This window comes from Lacerta agilis, chromosome 5 (assembly GCF_009819535.1).
Source record: "Lacerta agilis isolate rLacAgi1 chromosome 5, rLacAgi1.pri, whole genome shotgun sequence".
In the NCBI taxonomy this organism is placed as follows: Eukaryota; Metazoa; Chordata; class Lepidosauria; order Squamata; family Lacertidae; genus Lacerta; species Lacerta agilis.
In genome coordinates this window covers 13,332,966-13,356,083 of record NC_046316.1, presented here as the reverse complement: position 1 = coordinate 13,356,083, position 23,118 = coordinate 13,332,966, and the positions used below count along the sequence as shown (strand labels likewise).

The window sequence follows — 23,118 nt, the reverse complement described above, 5'->3', positions numbered from 1 at the left end:
GCAGCTGCCCCCCAATCAAGTAAATCAATAAAAATACTTAATTAACTGAGGTTCTGCCCCCCTAACATAAATCCTGCCTATGCGGGGGAGGGGGGTATGGAGGGCAGTTGCCCCCCCCCCGCCAACCAATACAAATCAAGACAAATCTGAGATCCAACAAAAGCCTCCCCCTCAACATGAACCCTGATGGGCATTGCCACCCACGTCTTGTGATTGATTATGCGGGACAGGGATTACGTGCCTAGTCCTACCCCATATTATATTCAAGTTGGCACGCCTGTGCAGGGCTCTTGCAACGCGTCAAGGGCTGCGAACCGCGGCGCCTGCTTGCCAACGCCTAGCTGGGCTGCGCGGGTGATCTCGAAATGCGTGGGGAGCGAGCTCGGGGTCTGGACCGCCCCATAGAGGGGAGGACCTCGTGACCCACTTTGCCGGCGGAGGTCACTGTCGGTCATTGCCTTCCCGGTTCCGGGAGCGGCGTAAGCCTCGCGGGCGCGCGCGCGCACGCCCCCTTTCCCTCCTAACCTCTCCCTCTCTCCAGCGGCTCATCAGCTGCTAAAGGGAAAGTCCCGGCTGACGCGCCGGCTGCGCACCCGGCTGGCCATGCGAGGGCCATGCATGCAACGGAGTCCCTCCGCGGCCACGGCGCCGTCCAACAGCAGATTGCGGGCAGCCAATGCGGAGCGAGCAGCGAGGTGGCACCAAAGTGCCGGCGACCAATGGGAGGCTCTCTCCAAGTGCCAAGGTACCAGCCTCCCGCTCGCCTCTGCGCCCAGCTGCGCTCCACTTAAGCGGCGCCACCGGACCGTCAAGGCATCCTTTTCGGCAGAGTTGCGCAGCGTGAACGGACCCTGATCGTCCCGTGGACCACCGCTGGACGTCGTCACCGTGCAAACAAAGGGCCAGAGAGAGAGAGAGAGAGAGAGACCGGGCACCTCCTGGGGGGTTACTCGGGTTCAGGGCTCGGGCAACTTAAATAGCTGCGCACCAGCACGCACAGCAGCGAAAGGAGCGTCGGGACGTGGAGGCAACTGCGCACCAGCGGAGCCGGGAAAGAGCATAGCCGAGAGAGCATCGCGCCGGAGGAAGAGCAGCACAAAGCCCTCTTCCGATGCCTGCCCAACTAGCCCACGGGGAGGTAAGGCGCCGCTTCCTCCTCCTTAATATTTTTTTTAAAAATGGTGAGTCGCTCTCTCTTGCCCAAGACAACCCAGAGCGGCTGACGACTCATCCACCCCCCTTGGTAGGTCGTTGCTACCTGTCCCGCGGGATGGGGTGCGTGGAGAGCTCCTTCTCCATCCAACCCCCTTGCTTTGGAAGCCCGGTCCGCATCCTTTCCTGGGCAAGAGCCGGGGCTCAGCATCCTTCCTTCCTGCCTGCTTCTCCCTTCCCCTCCAGCATCCCAGAGCAGCTCCATTTCCCAGAGCATCCCTTTCCTTTAGTATTATCATCCTTCTTTGATGGCCGCGCCGAAAGGCCCTGCGAAAACATCCATTTTAAAAAAAGAATCCCCAAAGCATTCCGATCTTTTCCCTGCTCGCACCTCCTTAAACCAGAGGGGCAAAGTCGTCCCCCTCGTGTGAATAATGCAAGCCCCGCGCCGAGGTCTTGCCCTGCAGCCAGGCTTTCCACAGCCGCCCGACCTGGTTTTTGCAACGGCTTCTGTGCGCAAGGGGGCGGAGGCGCTGCGCAATCGCTGGCTATGCGCGCCGCGGAGCGAGGCAGGAGGGGGGCGTCACTAGCCGGGACATTAGCGTCGGCTTTGTGATGGAGACAGTGGGGAAAGGTGTCGGCTGCAGCCTTCTTTGCCTTTTCCTGGGAGCAAACCCTGTTAAAGGCAGTGAGGTTTGCATGGGAGTAGCCTAAACACGTATGCGCTGCGTTAGTGACTGCGCCACTGGTTGGATCTTCTTTTTCACCCGATGCCTCACTGCGGTCCTGGCAGCCCAGCTGCAGCTCCGAGTATGACAGGCTGCAGTCTCAATTTGCATTTACTTGCGAGCAAGCTCCTTGCAACGCACCCCGGATTGGAACGTGCACGTTAGTTTCTCTTTGGCAGAAGAGCTTTCGGCGAAAGGGATATCCTTGCCAGGGCTTTTTAGCAAGATTATAGAATGAGCAGGTTACTCTCGGGAGGCCACCTGGCCTTTAGGAATGCGGTTTCTGCTGCCAGCTTGCCTTTAGCATGCTTGAGGGAGCATCCAGGTCATTCTCAAAAGCCTCTCCCGCTGACAATACCTGTCCAGTCAAAACGGTAGGCAGCCTTTTTGGCGGATGGGGGTTGGGCGTGGAAGAAGCTGCATAGGTGCCACAGACCTACAGAAGCTAAGCATCCGTGTTGTCTCAACGCCAGAGATCAAGGCAGGGGAAAAAGGTGATAATATTGGCATGTTCTTGCAGGAGTGGCCAATCTTTTATGTTACTCATAACTTGGCTCATAACAGTGTACATCTGGTTCCCTGGCTTTCAAATACAGTATCCAGGAGCCAAACCCGCTTAGGTGGTGGTCTCACATGCCCTCAGGCAATATTGTTAATAAATGTTGCTGCTAATAGAAATACATTTGACCAAAAGTTCTATGAAATGCAAAAAGCTGCTTATTTTTTTTTTTTAAAAAAAATTCCTCCATGCAAACTGGTCCGTTAAAAGGCAACAAGTTGCTAATTCTGTATTCTCCAGGACCATCGTAAGAAAGGAACTCTCGACTCCAGTGTTCATTTCATGAGATGCAATAATGCTCCTTATTCATTTCTCTTGCTAGAAATAGCGTGCCGTGTCCCAGAGGTTCAAAGCTGTTTCCAAAACACTGGTTGCCCCAATCCCAACAAATTAGACTGCAATCTCACCCCCCCTAAAGCAGTTACACTACAGTACTGACTTCTGAGTAGACGTAGTTAGGACGGCAGGCCTAGTTACCGTCTCAGTGATTCTCTGTATCAAACCATGTTGATTCACGTTGTTCAGTGGGGCTTTCCTTCCTTCCTTCCACGTGTGGATTACACCGGATTGCAGCCCAGATCATTTTAAATTCTCCATTAGAATGAGTGGGATTTAAGAAGTGTTTAACTTTGGGTATAAATTGTGTCCCTTGCAACTTACCATCACATTGATACTATAGCAATGTCATGTAGAAAAAGGTGGGAGCCTTTGAACTCTCCAACGGAATGGAAGGGTAGATCTTCCCCAATGAGCTTTCTTTGGCATTCCTGTTTCACATTTATTATGTTTTTATACATGCTGGAAGCTGCCCAGAGTGGCTGGGGAAACCCAGCCAGATGGGCAGTGTATAAATAACATTATTATTATTAATAAATTTTATTCCCCTTATGTGGTTACCATTGCACAAGGAGAGAGGGATTGCACACTGCCCCTTCCATCACATTCCTGTCACTCCTTGTTGCATCACCTCCCCCCTCCCCTTGTTACATCACCCCTTCTTCTCCTGCATCTCTCTTAAGGCGTGACAGGGAAGTCTTTCTACCTGGGCAAGCTTGAGCCCTGATTTCTTGAAGGCTCCAAAATACACGAGCCACCCACACAAACCAAGGAGGCTGCAACTGAAGCAATCATTCAGTTAGGGAAATGAGAGCAGATAAAACAATAACAGCCTCTGTGAAACACAGAGCGTCTAATTTGCTAACTGTTGCGCGGCAGAGTTAACTGCTCATGGTGAATAGCCTGGCAGAATAGCCAGATTTTAAGCTGATGCTGTAACTGAGCTAAAGCGAGTGCCAAAACATACCTCAGATTAGAGGGTATTCCACATTTGGGGTGCCACCAAAGGGAAGGCCTTCTTATGTGTCACCGAATGGTTTCCAAAGTCACGATGATAAAAAAAAAGCCCATCTGGAAGATCTTAATGCCTGGCGAGTGCGATGCTGCGTCAGATTTCTATGTCCCAAGCCTTTCGTGGATCACTCCCAATGCTTTGAATTCTGACCAGAAACATATTACAGTGGTACCTCAGGTTATGAGCTTAATTCGTTCTGGGATGTCCGTTCTTAACCCGAAACCGTTCTTAACCTGAGGCGCGCTTTCGCTAATGGGGCCTCCTCCTGCCGCCACACCACTGCCACGCGATTTTCGTTCTCATCCTGGGGCAAAGTTTGTAACCCGAGGTACTACTTCCGGGTTAGCGGAGTTTGTAACCCGAAATGTTTGTAACCCCGAGGTGTTTGTAACCTGAGGTACCACTGTATTTATTTTATATCATTCATTTCACAAAATTTGATTGTAAAAAGAAAAATACCAAATTAGGTCAAGGTCTGATTAGCTACAATAACAACCCCCCCTTTTTTGGTAACGTACAGTATCTTTTTGTTGTTGTTGTTGTTGTTCTGTTTTGTTTTCCACATGGGTGCTATTTCTTGTTTCTCTTGTGCGCTTGTAATGTTGTCCTTTTTATTTTTCAATAAAGAATACATACCTATTTATATAATCGTGCATATATTCCAATCCTCTGGATATATTTAGAAAAAAGGAAAGGGAAATCCCTCAAAGCGGCTTACTACCCTGCGTTAGCGGGGTTGCTTCCAGGCTGTGTAAGAACGCTATCGCACGCCTCTCGTCTCAGAAATAAGCTTAGTGGTTTCAGTGGGGCTTGCTCCCAGGGAAGTGGGTGTCATGATTACAGGGTTCATCACGCTGCAGTTTCACTGAAATGGATTAGCCGAACCGTGCCTAACTTGAGATTAAAGCATGACGATAGGACCCAGTCCCTGATGCTATCACTCTCACTAGGCCAGGTTTAGAAGCCAGAAGCCGTGGGCAGACTCCTCCCAGCACCTATATGGGTGGATGCAGCCCCCTGCAACAAGCCCACATGGTTCCCTCAGTCTCTATCCCTAGCGAGAAAACCAGGCCGCTAGAGGCAAGCAGTTCATTTACCTGCCACTGGAATTAACTGCAGGCTTATTATTATTTTTGGAACCAGGGACTGAGGAGGAGGAGGAGCAGCAGCAGGAGCCAACCTTTCTGGGTCCTCCTCATGTGTAGTTTTTTTGGTACAGTCTGTGTAAGCTTCTTTGATTGGCCGATGTGGCTGTGGGGTGAGGGTGAGGAGAGCACATTAGTCATTGTGGTTCTGGGCTGAGGTGATGAGGTGGAGAGATTTTATGGGGGGGGGTGTAGGGGGGGTGAAGGGGCCCTCCTGCCAGTCCCGGCCCCTTTGATGCCTTCATTGTTCTGTCTCTCCCTACCGGTCAGAGGCAATAGACATACCATAATTACAGCCAGCTCAAGAGGCTAATCCGGAACCTCCTTTTGCCTCTGTGGAGCTGTTTTGGAGTAGTCTAAAGAAAGCCAGGCTGATTTATTCCCATTTACGAATCGCTTCCTGTCTTGAAGCTGTGTTAGCAAATAAAAACCTCAAACAGAAGACATTCTCTTAAATTATTTGCTTGACATAACTATCTTTACAATTTTATTTCAGCTCCTTATTTATTTTTCCTTGGGCTATCTATATGTGTGTGTGGCCTTGCTTCTTTTAAATTTTGTTTTTATTTTAATTTTTGATGATTTTTATGCATGTTGCAAATTGCCTCAGCTTTCAAATGCCGGCTGAAAACTTTTCTATCATACTTTTACAGGCAATTAAGAATACATCTTTCCACAACTTTCTTGATGTGTACAGTTTCATATATTAATGTTGCAAAGTGCTCTGATTTTCCCTCCAATGAATGATTTATAAAGCAAACAAACCAATAATGTTATTTCCCCTTTGATGACTTTTATTTCCTTCTGTGCCGAAGATTTCAACATACTGTATAGACAAACAAACAATAATTTCATGTAGAAAAACAATTCATATCTAATGCAGATGCTGACTGGATTAATTTAACATGCCCATTTTCTTTCTACCCTACGGTGACTTCCAACTAAAGTCATCATAAGGAGGAGGGGGGGCACCATATGCTATTAAACTACAGCTCCCATCATCCATTGCTGGGGCTGATGGGATTTGGAGTTCAAAACATGTAGAGGGCACCACATTGACCATCCCTTCTCTGGTTGCTGTGGAAGCTTTAGAAGAGGAACAAACATGGCTAGGAAAAGAAGGGGAAATCAAGAGGGGAAATCTGGTACAGAGTTTCGTTGGGTATGACCTATCAGGAGACTCAAAACATCCCAGGAATGAAAACCAAGATGTACCCATTGCTGTGAGAAGAGGCATAATATATGCCAGGTCTCATGAGTAGCTTTTTGCACCATGTTAGTGCCTGCTCCCGGCCTCCCGCTTGCATTGTGATTTTCTCATGTGGGCGGAATCTCGGTGCTATTTGCTAGTCTGGAGGAGAAGGAGGAGGCAGCTTTGGAGAATGACTTCCCTGCTGCCAGCTGTGCCCGCCTGGAGCCTGTCTCCTGATCTCCTCTGTTGTCCGCCGAGCCTCTCATCAGGTCATGTTGCCTTTCTTGAAATCTTCTGATGTTGTGACAGTGCGAGTCACTTCTGAAATAACCTATGCGATATCCTTTCAATCAAAGTACCAGCAATTAGGACAAATTAAGATCTGGAATTTAGATAAATGCTTTGTGTTGTTTATGAGAGGGAGGGATGCCCGTGGGTTATACCAATGATCACCCGGTGCTTTATTGGAACAGTTGCATAAGGTCAAAATTGGTTGATTGGGAATAGCTGCTGCTGGCCTGTTTCCTTGTATGATGGGAGTCACTAGTTTGAAAGAACTGCCACACGGAGATGGGCACTAAATGAGGGTTGCCATCTTGCTTATGTGTAAAAAAGAAGTGGCCATGTGCCACGATACCTTGGTTTCTAGCCAGCTTGTTTAAATGATGATAATTACAAGCAACCACAATTAGCAGTGGCTTCCCAACATGTATTTCACTGGCCCACCTCTGCCTGAACGTGCAGCAGGGCTCAGGAGCCATTTAGCCGCCTGCGGATTTGCCTAACATAACAAGAGCTTCGATTCCAATTCTTCTCTTTGTGACTTTGGTTTTTGTTTCCCTTTCTCTGCCTCTTGTGCCAGCTTCCCCCAGATTTCTCCACCACCACTGCCTTCACTCGCGTGGCCCAGAATGGGGCAGCTAACATGGAGAAGGTCCGCCCCGCCCATGATGACATCGGATCTCACAGGGAGATGACGGATGACGTTTTCGATGAGACCTATCGTGAGAAAGAAGGCCCCAAGCCGCAGAAGAGATACGTCTGGAGGAACATAATTCTCATGTCCCTCCTCCATTTAACTGCATTGTATGCTGCTATCTGGCTCACCCCTACAGCGAAGTTTGCCACCTTGGTGTGGGGTAAGCAAAGAACATGTTGATTTCCCTCTGAAGGAATTGCCTGGTTGTTTTGCTCTGTTTTCTGACCTCCTGTGCAATGGGATCTGCCTCTCATCGTTGCCGTGTTCAGCCTTGCTCTCAGAGGGCCTCGAGTAGAATTAATTACCACCTGTGAACACAGGAACAGGCTCCACTGGGAAGCATTGTGGGGTGTTTTTTTTTAATTAGTTCAAAAGCATATTGTAGCACACACTAAGTTCCCTCCTCAAGGCAGCTGGAAGGCCCTTCTGGATTGCCAATACCCTCATAGCCATTAAGATACACATCCTTTCCTTCTAAAAAAAAATATTTAGTGAGTTGATTTTTGTGCGCAAAGGCATTTTTTTTAAAGTCCCTTTACTCCCGGGCTGGTTAACCCTCTTGGGGGCAGCTCACCGGAGTTATTATGTTAGGGTCATGGTAAACGAGTCAATATTGCTTACTGAGAGGGAGAAGCATTGGGGAGGTCACTGCGGTGCAAACACACCAACAGAGCAAATCTGGTGCTCCCGCTGAACCTTAAGCTGGCCTCATTTGTTAAGTTTACTTATTGCATTTATATGTCTGCCAAGACACCCATAGGCAGTTTGCAATTTTAAAGTATTAAGACGTCACATGCAAAAGTTAATCATGTTGATGAGTAAACTCTGAGGACGACTTAGTTGGATACAACGCACAGCATGAAAGCAGGTCTGTTCGATATCTTTCAGGAAGGCTATTCCTTCTCAGTAGAATTACAAGCAGTTTTGTTTTTGATTCCATCCCTCCGTCGAACATGTGCACAGCTAAACTGTCCTAAGAGACCGTGTGCTATGCATATGTTCCTAATTAAATGGACAAAATAGTGGACTGAAGATATAAACAAAAACCAATACAGTGATACCTCGGGTTACGAACTTAATTCGTTCCGGAGGTCCGTTCTTAACCTGAAACCATTCTTAACCTGAGGTACCACTTTAGCTAATGGGGCCTCCCGCTGCCGCCGCACGATTTCTGTTCTCATCCTGAGGTAAAGTTCTTAACCTGAGGTACTACTTCCGGGTTAGCGGGGTCTGTAACTCGAAGTGTTTGTAACCTGAGGTGTTTGTAACCCGAGGTACCACTGTACTGAAATCCTGACGTCCATGTCATACCCTTCAAAACAAAAGCGAAATACTCTTCGACATCCTATTTTCCACTAGAACAACAAACGTTTCACCATGCTTGTCGAAAGCAATGGGGCAAACAAAGACTTTTCGAAACAAAATAAAATAAAAAATTCCTTCCAGTAGCACCTTAGAGACCAACTAAATTTGTTCTTGGTATGAGCTTTCGTGTGCATGCACACTTCTTCATGCACACGAAAGCTCACACCAAGAACAAACTTAGTTGGTCTCTAAGGTGCTACTGGAAGGAATTTTTTACTTTATTTTGTTTTGACTATGGCAGACCAACACGGCTACCTACCTGTAACAAAGACTTTTCGAGTGGTTTGCCTCCATAAACTCGCAACCAAATAGTAAATTGCTACCACTTGAGGGCATTAGACCAACCACTATGCCTGCTGCAGGCTGATGCAGGCCATAGAAAGTGCTCTCTCTCTCTCTCTCTCTCTCTCTCTCTCTCTCTCCCCCACCCATGCACCCACCCACCAGGCTGGTTTCTGTTCTGGCAGACATGAACAACTTTGGACTGTGGATGTGCTGGCGGCTATACTGCTTTGTTGCGCCCTGCCACTGCCAACCTTGAATTTGGATTCCTCTGTTAGTTCTTGAAAGGCACTAGCCTGCGCCTCTAAAATGGCCACTTCTTGGGTGACTTGCGAATAAACAGCATAGGAAGCAAAATAAATACTCTCCTCCCTGCTGTGCGAACATTGGGGTTTCTTCTTTTTATCACTCTGCTCTTTAGAAAGCTTTAGCAGAGAGGCTGCTTTGTTGAGACTTCGTAGGGATGCGTAGCCAATTCCAACCAAGGGTGCGTCTCCACCTCCACCTGTTGCATGCTTTCAAATGGCAGTTTCAGAGAAGCTACTGGTAATATTTTACGGGCGTGTCTCTTAACATTCCAACTTTTGTTTTTCTTCCTTCCTTGTTTTTCTTCCTTCTGGGAAACGTCCATGCTCTCAATTTCAAAACGCTGCTATTTTGCAATGTTCTCTCCTTCTGATATATGCGCTCCTTGTAGGAATGTGACATACAAAGGTTCCCAAGATCAATGCCTGGCATCTTGAAGTAGGATTGGGGGAAGAGAACCCTGTTTATAACCCTGCAGGTCTTTTCAATGAGGAGTGAGAATCACAACTGGTCTGCTTCCTACCTTCTTATCTCAGATGGAAAAAATGGGATATGTATTCTGGGTGAGATAGAGTTGCAGATTTGGTGGGTGAAAACCCTGTCTTTCACCTTGAGCCTTTTGAAGAAAGGTGGGGTCTAAATGCAGTACATAATCAAATAATAATAACAATAATAAATAAATAAATAAATAAATAAATAATTTATTATTTGTACCCCACCCATCTGGCTGAGCTTCCCCAGCCACTCTGGGCGGCTCCCAAACGAATGTCAAAACAATACAGCGTTAGATATTAAAAACGTCCCTAAACAGGGCTGCCTTCAGATGTCTCTTAAAAATAGGATAGCTGCTTATTTCCTTGACATCTGATGGAAGGGTGTTCCACAGGGTGGGCACCACTACCGAAAAGGCCCTCTGACTGGTTCCCTGTAACCTCACCTCTCGCAATGAGGGAACCGACAGAAGGCCCTCGGTGCTGGATCTCAGTGTCCGGGCTGAACAATGGGGGTGGAAACATATAACAATGGAGAAATTCCAGGAACCCCATCCCTTTAATGCAAGAAGAGGACAATCTATTTCAGCCACTTACCCAGCCAATGTTTTAAATGCAAATAAACTTCAGCTCAGTAGTTTGAACCAATGGCAGCTATAAAAACCCATTGATAGTCACAATGACAAAGCCGATTTTTTGGGGGGCGGGGAGGGAACACATTTGACATCAGTTGACATTCTGAAACTGGCAAGATAGCCTCTTCCAGGCCTCAGAGTTTTTGCCCTTGTCCCATCATCTGCCTTGCTGCATCACTGCAAAGAACAGCTGATGAACCACAAAATGCCACCCCACTTTGAATTGCCTGAATTCTGAAAGATATGAATGTCTGATTTGTGGTAACTGGAGGAACTTTATACCCTTTACTCTCTGGTCCTCACTGTTCACATTCTGCAGAATGGATTGGCTCCAAGGCATTAAGTAGTACACATAATAACCAGTTACAGGTAGGTAGCCGCGTTGGTCTGCCATAGTCAAAACAAAATAAAATAAAAAATTCCGTCCATAGGCACCTTAGAGATCAACTAAGTTTGAGAACTAAGTTTGGAAGGAATTTTTTTATTTTATTTTGTTTTGACATAATAACCAGTACATAATATCTTGTCCCTGTTTGTTATCTTCTCTTTATTACTGTGGTACATCTAGATCTTTGTCTATAAAGCTATGGAGATACTACCATGTTTAAAATATGATTTGACGCCGTCAGCAGCAATAATGATAACAGATTACAAGAGCTGAGTGTACCCACAGTTGATGTGCAAACTGCTCTGTGTGGAATCATCAACCAGGGTGTTTGGAATTGAGCTGTAATGGGGCAATTTGCACTTTCTAATCAGGTGAACCTGTGGGGCTGCCCTCTTTAAAAAGAGAGAGAGGCAACCCCAAGTTACATATTTAGAACTTAAAGCGGCCCAAAATGAAAGGTCTGGAAACAAGGAACAAGGGATAAATGTTCTGTTTTTGTTTCTTGTTTATTTTGGTCCAGCTGACTCAGATTTTTCACAATGGAAGCCGAAATATTCGGCATCAGCTGAGTCCCTACAAAGGCCCTTTGTTCCGAACAAGGAGCCCAATTTTAAAGACAATGTTTTGGTCATTTCCCCTGAGAAGCCATTGTGCTGCGAGAACAGCACTGCCTTCTGAGTTTCAGATGTGCTAGTTATATGGTCTGTCCTCACAATTGATCCTTCTAGGTTGACTGTGTTAACAACCTTCCAGTAGCACCTTAGAGACCAACTAAGTTTGTTCTTGGTATGAGCTTTCAGTGTGCATGCACACTTCTTCAGATGCACTGAAACAGAAGTCACCAGACACTTATATATAGTGAGAGAGTGGGGAGGGGTATTACTCAGAAGGGTCACTCTCTTAGCTGGTCTCTAAGGTGCTACTGGAAGGAATTTTTTAATTTTTAATTTTGTTTTAGACCAACACGGCTACCTACCTGTAACTGTGTTAACAACCCTTCAGCATCATTTCAAGACCATCGTTTCAAGGAGCCAATCTAGGAGACTAGCAGCAATATCATTGCTAGAAACAGTGGGAGGTGACTTTCCCTCTCACATACCCTCCAACATTTCTCCGATGAAAATAGGGACGTCCTATTCCATAATAAGGGACGTGGGTGGCGATGTGGTCTAAACCACAGAGCCTAGGGCTTGCCGATCGGAAGGTCGGCGATTTGAATCCCCGCGATGGGGTGAGCTCCCATTGATCAGTCCCTGCTCCTGCCAACCTAGGAGTTCGAAAGCACGTCAAAGTGCAAGTAGATAAATAGGTACCGCTCCGGCGGGAAGGTAAACGGCATTTCCGTGTGCTGCTCTGGTTTTGCCAGAAGAGGCTTAGTCATGCTGGCCACATGACCCGGAAGCTGTCTGCGGACAAATGCCGGCTCCCTTGGCCAGTAAAGCGAGATGAGCGCCACAACCCCAGAGTCGTCCAATGGTCAGGGGTCCCTTTACCTTTACTATTCCATAATAATAATAATAATAATAATGATGATGATGATGATGATGATGATGATGATGATGATAATAATAATAATAATAATAAATTTTATTATTTATACCACGCCCATCTGACTGGGTTGTCCGAGTCCTTCTGGGCACCTTCCAACACATATAAAAACATAATAAAACATTGAACATTAAAAAACTTCCCTGTGCAGGGCTGCCTTCAGATGTCTTCTAAAGGTTGTATAGTTACTTATCTCCTTGGCTCGGGGGTCACATAACTCTATACCCTCCAACATTTCTACAGTGATAATAGGGAGATCCTACCACACCCTCCCAATACTTCTCCAAGGAAAACAGGGATGTCCTAAGGAAAAGCAGGACATTCTGGGATCAAATCAGAAACAGGGACGGCTTCTGAAAATCCGGGACTGTCCCTGGAGATTTGGGACACTCGGAGGGTCTGTAATTAGTGATTTGATTCAGAGAAGGGTTAACGCCTGGGGTTCTGCGAAGCAGGGAATTTTCAGCGCTAGATGCAGTAAGGCTGTTTTTGCCCAAAGTGACTTGAGCACAATAACAGTCCCTTGCGACAGCTATGCATGCTGTCTACTCCTATGTGCAGCACAAGATCAGGTTTTGCCAGCAGAGAGATCAGGTTTCTGAGCATCCTCTGCTTACAGAAGCTGAGCTGCAATCTTCTATTGATTGCCATATCAGGAATGGCACTGCCAGCCAAATTATGGTTTCTCCCCCCCCAAAAAAAACCCCCACTAGTTGCCAGCCTTTAAGGAAGCATCAAAAGCTGTATTATTCCAGCAGGTGTTTTCTAGGTTAGCTTTTTGCTCTTCTGTTTCTGCTCTTCTGTTTCGTTCTCCCTTTACATCTCCTGTTGTATGTTGTTTTAAGAAGTTGTTCAGTTTAAAGATGTCCAGTGTGCATTTTTCCTAGAAATGTGGGCTATACGCTTTAATTTACATCAAAAAATAAGTAATTTTGTTTTCCACGCGAGCAGCTAAAGAAGCAGGATAGCTGATCTAGTAACAGAGGAACTCTCTGTTGGCTCAGCAGAGCTTACAATCTGATGTTCTTGGCTTATCTACCCATGTTGCACTGGCTTTGTGGTTAATCTGTGGCTTGGGTGCTCCTTCCACGAGACTTGCAACACTAGACCTGCCCATAAACATTTAATGGCTCTCCTTATCTTTTTAGAACTGCTAATGCCACCTTTTAATAAACTCTGCACTTGCGATGCATGCAGGAGTTGTGCAATTAAACCCTCCCTCCCCCTGATATTACAAGCTTTGCTGAGGAGGGGCCCATTACTCACACGCCAAATGAAAAGCCTTGCTAGCTAGGAAATAATTGCACTTGCCCCACCAATAATATATAATTTAGTTCTGGAAATATGCGATGTCTCCGGACCAAAGCTGCCTGGATCTCATGCAACAAATACTGTATGCCAAAAAATAATAACAATTAAGAAGTCAGATTTTTGTGAAGTGGATCTCTTGATATGCCCTAAAAGATCAGACACACATTTTTGATGGCTTCAAGCCCACTGTTGGGTGTAACCTGTCTGAATGGCAATTCTTTGCCTTCTGTTTTTCTAACAAATCCAACTCCAGGTTCTTCCTTCAAATGAGTATTATTATTATTATTATTATTATTATTATTATTATTATTATTTTAGCAGAGCTTATGTTTGTGAGTTGCAAGTGGGATAATGCTGAAGTGTAGGCTTCTTCCCATTCACTCTCTTCCTCACTTTTCTTGTTCGCAGTATTAGTTCTCTTTGTCTTCAGCGGGCTGGGAATCACAGCCGGAGCACATCGTCTTTGGAGCCACCGTTCCTACAAAGCCAGCCTGCCTCTCCGAATATTCTTGGCGGTCATCAACTCCATGGCTTTCCAGGTAGGAATTATGAGATGATTAACATGGCCAGATTCCAGGGTCATGGATACATGAGGGGAGGGCAGGCAGACTAGGCTATATGCCTCCTGAAGTTTGGCGATCTTGGAATTCCATACAAAAAAAATTGGGGCGATGGGGGTGGGGCACCCTGTGTTCCAGGGGAGGGGGTGACACTTGGCAGCCCCTCCCACCACTCCCCAAGCCGAGCCCTGCCACCCGGCACCCCGTCCGTGCTGCTTTTAGGACGGACGGGGCGCACCGACGAAAGCAGCACCGACGGGGCAGCCCCACAAGCCGCTGCTTGCTCGGCGGCTCACTCGGTTGCCGCAGGAACAGCAGCGCCGACCCGGATGGACTGAGCATGTGCGGCATTTCCGTGCATGCACAGTCCATCTGGCGTGCGTTGTGATGTCATGACACGTGCGTCGTGACGCCGACACCCCCGCCCCCAGGTGCCTCTGTGTGGCGTTTCCTGCCCCGGGTGGCAAAGAGGCTTCCTGCACCCCTGATCTCACCCACCCTCCCTTTCCCCCAGTAACTTTTATTTCCCCTTTTCTGTACAGTAGTACCTTGGTTCTCAAACTTACTATGTTTTGGAAGTCCGTTCCAAAACCAAAGCATTGCAAAACCAAGGCGCGCTTTCCCATAGAAAGTAATGCAAAACGGATTAATCTGTCCAGACTTTTAAAAGCAATCCCTAAAACAGCAATTTAACATGAATTTTACTATCTAACGAGGCCATTAATCCCTCCTCTCACGTTACTGGCCGAGGGAGCCGGCATACAGTTTCCGGGTCATGTGGCACGCATTATTAAGCTGCTTCTGGTGAACCAGAGCAGCGCACGAAAACGGTGTTTACCTTCCCGCCGGAGTGGTACCTATTTATCTACTTGCACTTTGACATGCTTTTGAACTGCTAGGTGGGCAGGAGCTGGGACCGAGCAATGGGAGCTCACTCCGTTGCGGGGATTCGAACTGCCGACCTTCTGATCAGCAAGCCCTAGGCTCTGTGGTTTAACCCACAGCACCACCCACATCCCTAATAATCAATGTACTGTACTATAAAATGAATAAGACAGTATTGTAGAGCAGGGGTCAGCAAACCTTTTAGCAGGGGGCTGGTCCACTGTCCCTCAGACATTGTGGGGGGCCAGAATATATATATTTTTTTTGGGGGGGAGAACAAATTCCTATGCCCCACAGATAACCCAGAGATGCATTTTAAAATAAAATAAAATAAAATAAAATAAAAGCTCAACAACTGTGGGCAATCCCCCCCCAAAAAAGCTTAACAACTCTGGGCAATCTCCCCCCATTTTCTTAATTTGGATTCCCCCAAAATAGGGGTCGTCTTATACAAGGAGGCGTGTTATACACGGAAAAATATGGTAATAAATAGTTTTATTGAAACAACTAGAAGAATTCCCCCTCTCCTTTAAAAAACAATTGAACTTGTCCTTGAGGGCAAGTGTGACATTTTATTTATTTATTTATTTATTTATTTATTTATTTATTTATGTAAGGGTAAAAGGGTGGCTCCCTCGGCCAATAAAGCGAGATGAGCGCCGCAACCTCAGAGTCATCTGTGACTGGACCTAATGGTCAGGAGTCCCTTTACCTTTACCTTTAAGGGTAAAAGGTAAAGGACCCCCAGATGGTTAAGTCCTGTCGAATTCGACTATGGGGTACTGCGCTCATCTTCGCTTTCAGGCCAAAGGAGCCGACATTTGTCCACAGACAGATTTCTGGGTCATGTTGCCAGCATGACTAAACCGCTTCTGGCACAACAGGATACTGTGACAAGTGCCAGAGGGCATGGAAATGCTGTTGACTTCCTACCACAGCGGTACATATTTATCTACTTGTGCTGGAAGGCTTTTGAACTGTTAGAGTTGGCAGGAGCTGGGACAGAGCAACGGGAGCTGACCTCATCATGCGGATTCACACTGCCGGCCTTACGATCAGCAAGCCCAAGAAGCTCGGTGGTTTAGACCACAGTGCCACCCGCGTCCTCTATATTATTACATCATTATTAACATTTCCCCAGCCACTCTGGGCGGCTCCCAACAAAATATTGAAAACACAATAAAACATCAAACGTTAAGAACTTCCCTATACAGGGCTGTCTTCAGATGTCTTCCAAAAGTTAAATCAGATAATGTTGTGTTGGACATGTACGGAAAGGATTCAAGTCTGAAACTCGGTTAACGTAGGCCACATCTAGATCCATGGCAGCCTCAGTGTCACCTGTCGTAAAATGGGAATCACAGTTGCTTGTCTTAGAGCATGGGTCGGCAACCTAAGGCCCATGGGCCACAAGCAGTCCATAGGGGTCATTTTACCAGCCCACGAGCCGCAACCAACCTGCCCGCTTGGCGAGTCCCCGTCTGCTGCGCTAAACCGGCGCAGTGCGGCGCGAGGACTTGCTTTTGCGGGGCCGGAAGTCACGTCTGCGCAGATGCCGGAAATCACAGGTGCGCATGTTCATCCGCACCCGTGATTTGGCCCACAGAGTGGGCTCCACAGCAGTGAACCGTCCCAGGCAAAGTAACCCTTGCCGGCCCATGTCTTCGGGCGTTGCGTTCAGGGTGAATGAGTTAAGGAAGCATTTTTTTAATCTTCCGTTTTCCTTAAAGGTTTGCCGTGGAAGCGGAGGGCTATTGTCCAGCTTGAAACACGACTAATGCGTTTGCCTTTGTGTTTCACCCAGAATGACATTTTTGAGTGGGCCAGAGATCACCGCGTCCACCACAAATACTCTGAAACGGATGCTGATCCCCACAATGCAAAGAGAGGCTTTTTCTTTTCTCATATCGGCTGGCTGCTGGTACGCAAACACCCTGATGTCAAAGAGAAGGGAAAGAAGCTGGACCTCTCCGACCTGGAGGCTGACAAAGTTGTGATGTTCCAAAGGAGGTGAGCAAAGGGCTCCCGTTGATGTTGCTTTCTTTTTCCAGAGGATAGGAAACGGGTGTGTTGGTTTGTTTGTTTACATACACTGAAAATCAGGTAAGCGTTCATAGTGGAAGAACTGTAGATTCCAATTTTCCAACCTTTACAGTACAGTGGTACCTTGGTACTCGAATGGCTTGGCTCCCGAACCAATCGGCTCCTGAACGCCCCAAACCCGGAAGTGAGTGTTCTGGTTTGCGAACGTTTTCCGGATGCCGAATGTCTGACACGGCTTCCCGCTGAGTGCAGGAAGCTCCTGGAGCCCATCGGAAGCCGCGCCTTGGTTTTTGGACCGTTTCGCCAGTCCAATGGACTCCCGGAACGGATTAAGATTGAGAACCAAGTTTCCACTGTCGTTTGAACCATTGACACCTTTGGGGTTCGAGCTAAAAATCTGGTCGTGAATTGGAAATGTTTACTGCAGAGTGAAATCTTGCAGGGAAAGGCGAGGGCCTACTCGAAATGGAGCTTTTTCAAACGTCGCAATTCTAATGTGACCCCCTTACAAAGGGCTCAAAATATGTTGACCGCAATCCCTGTATCTTTCTTCCCAGGCATTATAAAACCTCTGTGGTGATCATGTGCTTCCTTTTCCCTGCTGCTGTGCCTTGGTACTTCTGGGGGGAGTCCTATCACACTAGCTTCTTCATGGCTTCGATCCTCCGCTATGCCTTAATCCTCAATGCCACCTGGCTGGTGAACAGTGCGGCACACATGTATGGCAACCGGCCATATGATAAGACCATCAACCCCAGAGAAAACCACTTTGTCGTATTTGGAGCCCTAGGTATGTAAAGGGGAAGGTGTTGGGGTTTGGGGGAGGGGAGGGTCTGCTGTTGTTTTGCTCCCACCACAGTTCCCGGTGCCCTCAGTTGGTGTGTATTTTGGTTAGCAAGCACCTTTTGCCTTCTTTCTGACCCATGTTCGGATCTGCAGGAAGTTCCTCCTCCCTCGATTGCCTGCTTTCCATCCATGGTTTTCCAGCTGTGCCCACATCCTGTTTCACTTTCCTCGTTCATGAGAAGTCATCCTGTTGCCATTTACTTTCACACAGGTAGCCGTAGCTTCTGGGGGAGAGCATCCAGGCTTCTCTACCACCTTTTCAAAGAGGCCATCTCTAGAGAGGTTCTCATGGGGAAATTATATTTCTCAAGGGCTACGGAAGCCCTTCATTCCAGCATGCTACCAGGATATCAAACAATGGAGAGGGGAGGGAGGAAACTATCTCCCTCCTTCCCTTTGCCGGTGGATGGACTGGGGCACTGCTTCTAACTGCTGATGGTGAAATGTGGCTAGAGAGGGGTGATTTCTGAAGTCTGGCAAGCTTGAAAATAAGCAAGAGTTATTTGCTGTGTGTGTGGACCTTTAATTTTCTGAGCCACTTTGATACAAGCCCAGGAAAAGCTGAATGTATATGCCCATGTCACAAATACTGACACTTTGCTCATTTGTTGGTTCCAGTCTAGGAGAGAGTTTTTTCTCTCCCCACTCCACTGTCCTGGGTGTCCTGTTGAAGCCGTCTCCTCCCCTGAACACCATTCTCCCCTTTATCTGAACACCTTAGTTATCCTGACAGTGGTGAGAAGGCATGTTGGAAGTCACACACAGAAGCAAAGAATTCTTCCTGGCTCAGATTTTAATCCCAAAACGGAGAAGAATTTCAGCGCCCCTAAAACTCACTTCTCCTTTGAGGTGGGATTCTGTGAACCTCGGGTTAATTTCTGATCCCAGCCTCTCCTCCAGCTTTTCACTGAGGCGAGGCCTGTTTCACATTGGCTTTGAAGCCTAAGTGAAAAGCAGTGCACAGTCATCCAGATTCAGCTTTTGTTCCAGACCATAATAGATACTATTATTAGTATTTAAGCATGGCAGAACACCATTTTAATAATACAGTGCCAACAAGAACTTTATAGAGGTAGGCCAGAGGAAAAAGTTTTCCTACTCTGTGTAGCTGGCATATATACAGGTGAAACTCGAAAAATTAGAATATCGTGGAAAAGTCCATTTACGTAAGCAATTGTTTTCATTAGCTACTGAAGTTTAATATATGAGATAGACTCATGACATGCAAAGCGAGATATGTCAAGCCTTTGTTTGTTATAATTGTGGTGATTATGGCGTACAGCTGATGAGAACCCCAAAGTTGAAATTGTTAATTTGGGGTTCTCATCAGCTGTACGCTTTGCATGTCATGAGTCAATCTCATATATTAGTTTCACCTTTTAAGTTGAATTACTGAAAGAAATGAACCTTTCCACGATATTCTAATTTTTCGAGTTTCACCTGTGTATATACACAGACACATCCAAATTGTGAACAGGAAAAAAATGTATATAAAAGTGTACTGACCATTTTTATCTGCCACAAAAAAAATGTTTGTTTGTCATCCTGTTTTGCATGCTGCTTTGTTTAGCTGGGAAGCATTGTTCTGAATGCAAATATTGCAGTTTTGGGTAAGTGTTGTGGAGAAAGGGTAACGTTTCTTGAGGCCACAGCATTGGAATGTATTTCTGCTCCTGTACACAGGATTATTTCATTAGTAAAGGAGCAGAAAAGCGATTTTAGGAATCTGAAATGTGGATCAGGCAGTAGATCCACAGTAGATTTCTGTGGATTTAGACATCATGAACAGGAATCCTGCCTTATGCCAGAATTTGATCTGAACATCCAATTCTTGCACGTTTAGAAGGCCCCTGGAATAAATTGATATTGCTTCCAGGAAGTTCCTAGACTTGGAATGGCATTATTCCTATCTGGTGTGAGGGTCATGAAAAGGGTTTGAATTAACACTCCAGTATTATGCACTGGTTCAATATTTTGTGCTGCAGAAGTTCTGTAGGAGGTGTTAATCCCTGAACATTCAGGAGCTCAATGGTCAATTGTTCCCAGTGGTACAACATACTGTAGGTGGATCTCCCTATACTCTACTTACCTGCTTGTTCACTCCTTGGAAATAGCCTTAACACATCGCCACAGTGAGATGGGCCAAGCAACCTGTCATTTCTCTGCCTTACGTTTCTAAGGAAGGAAACTGCAGAACACTTTGCTGCAGTTCGGTGGGTTGATTTGGGGCCATTGCATAGCCTCCAACATTTCTCTGATGGAAATAGGGACATCCTAAAGAAAAGCAGGACATTCCGAGATCAAATCAGAAACCTGTAAATCTGGGACTGTCCCTGGGAAATAGGGACACTTGGAGGGTCTGTCATTGGTGTGGTACATTGGGGACCAGTTCCTCTGAAGGGGACATTCTCCTTCATTCAGCCTCCATCAGCATCCATAGAGAGTATTTTCGTTGCCATTTCCCACTTGACATAGTTTGGTCTCTCTGAAGATGTCTGTGGTAACTATATCCTTGCCACATATGCTTTGCTCAGTCACACATTAGGTGACAGCTTATTATTGCAGTTCCAGTGATGATGCAACAAGCCTCACAGATTATTATCCTTAATGCCTTTGCCTCCATTGTGTTGATTTTAAATTGCAATTATTCTCAACCCACCTAGCCTACCTTTGTCTTTTGCTATTCCATGTACACTGATGGCATTCCCCTCCCACTGGTTTCTCTCTTCTCATAGGGTTGAGAAGGGTGACCTGACCATAGCTGTCAACATTTCCCTTTTTTTAAAAAAAGGGAAATTCCCTTATTCCGAATAGGATTCCTCGCGAGAAAAGGGAAAAGTTGACAGCTATGGACCTGACCCAACCTTTCCTTCTGATTCTTTCAGTGCCAGAGAGCAAAAATTACTTCATTAATTGCTTATAATGGGGCCTCCGGGCCTTTTTCCTCGTCGGAACTCTCAGGTGGGCGCCATTGGCCATTATAAAAGTATAAGGGAGCTGTGGCACCTCTTTTTTTCTAGAAAAAAAATTGCATTGGGTGCCTCCAATTCTGGGTCCTTTTTGAGGATCATCCACCAAGAAGCTTTGTTGTTCAGTCGTTCGGTTGTGTCCGGCTCTTCGTGACCCCATGGACCAGAGCACGCCAGGCACCCCTATCCTCCACTGCCTCCCGCAGTTTGGCCAAACTAAGCTAATCTAGGCTTAATATAAAAATACTGTTATGGACACAACAGTGTGGCAGTGGAAATGGTAGTTCAAATGGTTGCTCCAGCAGTAAGTTAGCAGTTAAAGGCTTCCGGCAGCGAACATTTATTGAATACATACTCACACTCAAGTCACAAAGGACGTTTTTTTTACTCATCAAGCAAACTAAAGAAACTTAAAATTTACACACTAGCGTTGACTGCTTTCCAGAATCTAGTTCCCAAGTAAATACACAACTTGGGTGCTTATGATTTCTCCTCCTTTTTCTCTCTCCCCAGGTGAAGGTTTCCACAACTACCATCATACGTTCCCCTATGATTACTCAACCAGTGAATTTGGCTTGAACTGGAACTTCACAACAGCTTTCATTGATCTTATGTGTTACTTGGGCTTGGCCACGGACTGCAAGCGAGTGTCAAAGGAGGCCATCACGGCCCGGAAAATTCGGACTGGTGATGGTAGCCACAAGACTGGCTGAAGGTCTGCTCTCCTCCGCCTCCTTTCCTCCCTTCTTTCTCTTTCAAATAACCTGGGCATATGTTTAATGTTCTGCTTACTAACTACAAAGCAATGCTTTCAGGATTCTCAAGCTGATGACTCTAACCCATTCCAGTACTATGTTTTGAAATAATGTATTTAAGACCTGTAACTTTTACAGGGGACCTCTCTCTCTCTCTCTCTCTCTCTCTCTCTCTCTCTCTCTCTCTCTCTCTCTCTCTCTCTCCTTTTGTTTTTCCTGTGTTCTCTGCTTGCTTTCATTAGAAGCTGGTAGGACACCCAACAAACTTCCCTGCTACTGATTGGAGGGATTGAGCCAACGGAGTTTCACCAATGTAGGGACTCCGTTTGCAATTACGCGTCTTTGGGTCAGCTCTCCCTCTCCCTGGTTCTTGAGGCTGGTGCCTTCGATGAGTGAAGGGTGATTTGCCCTATCTCTTGTTATCGTAGAGAAGCTTGAGTCTGACCCCTTGGGCCGGGGGTTCTGAAATCCCCTGGAGAGAGCAGAAGGAGTGGGTTTGCTATTGCAGAGGTTAGGGGGCTGGGATGGAAAGTGAAAGGAGAAAGCGTTCTGTAGGGGTTGCAAAGAAGCCTGCTGGTTAGTCCCAGAATTAGGGTTTGGTTTTCTTAACTGGAGCCGAGTGATTCTTCTACCTCTGCCTATGTTCTAGTGTCATGAAACTGCTCTTTTCCTGCACCCGGGCGCTAGTTTAGAAACCAAGCAGCCTGTGCAGGAATATGAGATGCCTATGTAGGAAAACCACACAAAGGAGCTGGTTGCTGGATGGCTCTGGGATAGATTTGCTTGCGAACGGGTTCCGTGTGGGGAAATGGGCATGTTTTGAGGTTGGAAACGAGCGCACCAAAGCAATACTTCCCGACAGGAAAAAGGAAATGGGAGGTACTGGAGGGGTTTGAACCAAAGGTGTGTCACAGACCCAAGCTGCTTTTTTTGTGAGCTGGAAGAGTATATTTCAATTTGGACGCAGGGCGGTGTGTTTGTTGGTGTAGGTAAAAACCAGATCGTTTTCATTCTGCAAAATATGGCAGCTGATGTCCACACACTGATCCCTGGATGGATCAACTAAGGGCTGAAATCAAAGGGCCAAGAAAGAAGTATATTCCCTATTCAGGGAGCTTTATACTGTTCTTGAAACACCAGGGCAGCATTAGGTGTCAAAATTTTGCACCCCTTAACAATTTTGCGCCCAGGGCAACCGCCCCGTGGCCCGCCCACCCCCGCAAGGCACTGCTTTCTACACAGATTCTTTGCAGGAGAGCTTGTGAAAGGAGAGAGAGAGAGAGAGAGAGAGAGAGAGAGAGAGAGAGAGAGAGAGAGAGACGCCACTTTTGCAATCCATAGGAAAGCTGCTTTCAAACGAGGGAGGTGTTTGCACACCCATTGTACACAGATTTCTAACAGGGTGACAAAGATGACAGCATTCACACACTTGATTTAATTATCTGCTACTGGTGAGGTGGGGGGGAGCTTTTGCAGTGATGAATTTTACATGGCCAAAAAGGGCACAGCTTCTGTAACTGTTCTGCACTAGGGAGAGGATATTTTGGCAGATGCTGTTGGTTTCATTTTTGAATTTATGTAGGGTTGGCGTATGTCTGGAATTCCAATGACAGAATTAGTGTTGGGGG

At 46.5% G+C, this 23,118-nt stretch overlaps 1 protein-coding gene across 1 annotated transcript; it reads left to right on the top strand.

Moving 5' to 3' along the window:
* Window positions 1-568: 568 nt before the first annotated feature.
* Window positions 569-22,571, top strand: SCD (stearoyl-CoA desaturase). Its single transcript, XM_033148667.1, has 6 exons — window positions 569-1,138; window positions 6,990-7,266; window positions 13,841-13,971; window positions 16,682-16,887; window positions 17,478-17,710; window positions 21,249-22,571. Exons 1-6 carry the CDS (start codon window positions 1,112-1,114, stop codon window positions 21,446-21,448), a joined length of 1,074 nt encoding a protein of 357 aa, XP_033004558.1. The 5' UTR covers window positions 569-1,111; the 3' UTR covers window positions 21,449-22,571.
* Window positions 22,572-23,118: the final 547 nt, after the last annotated feature.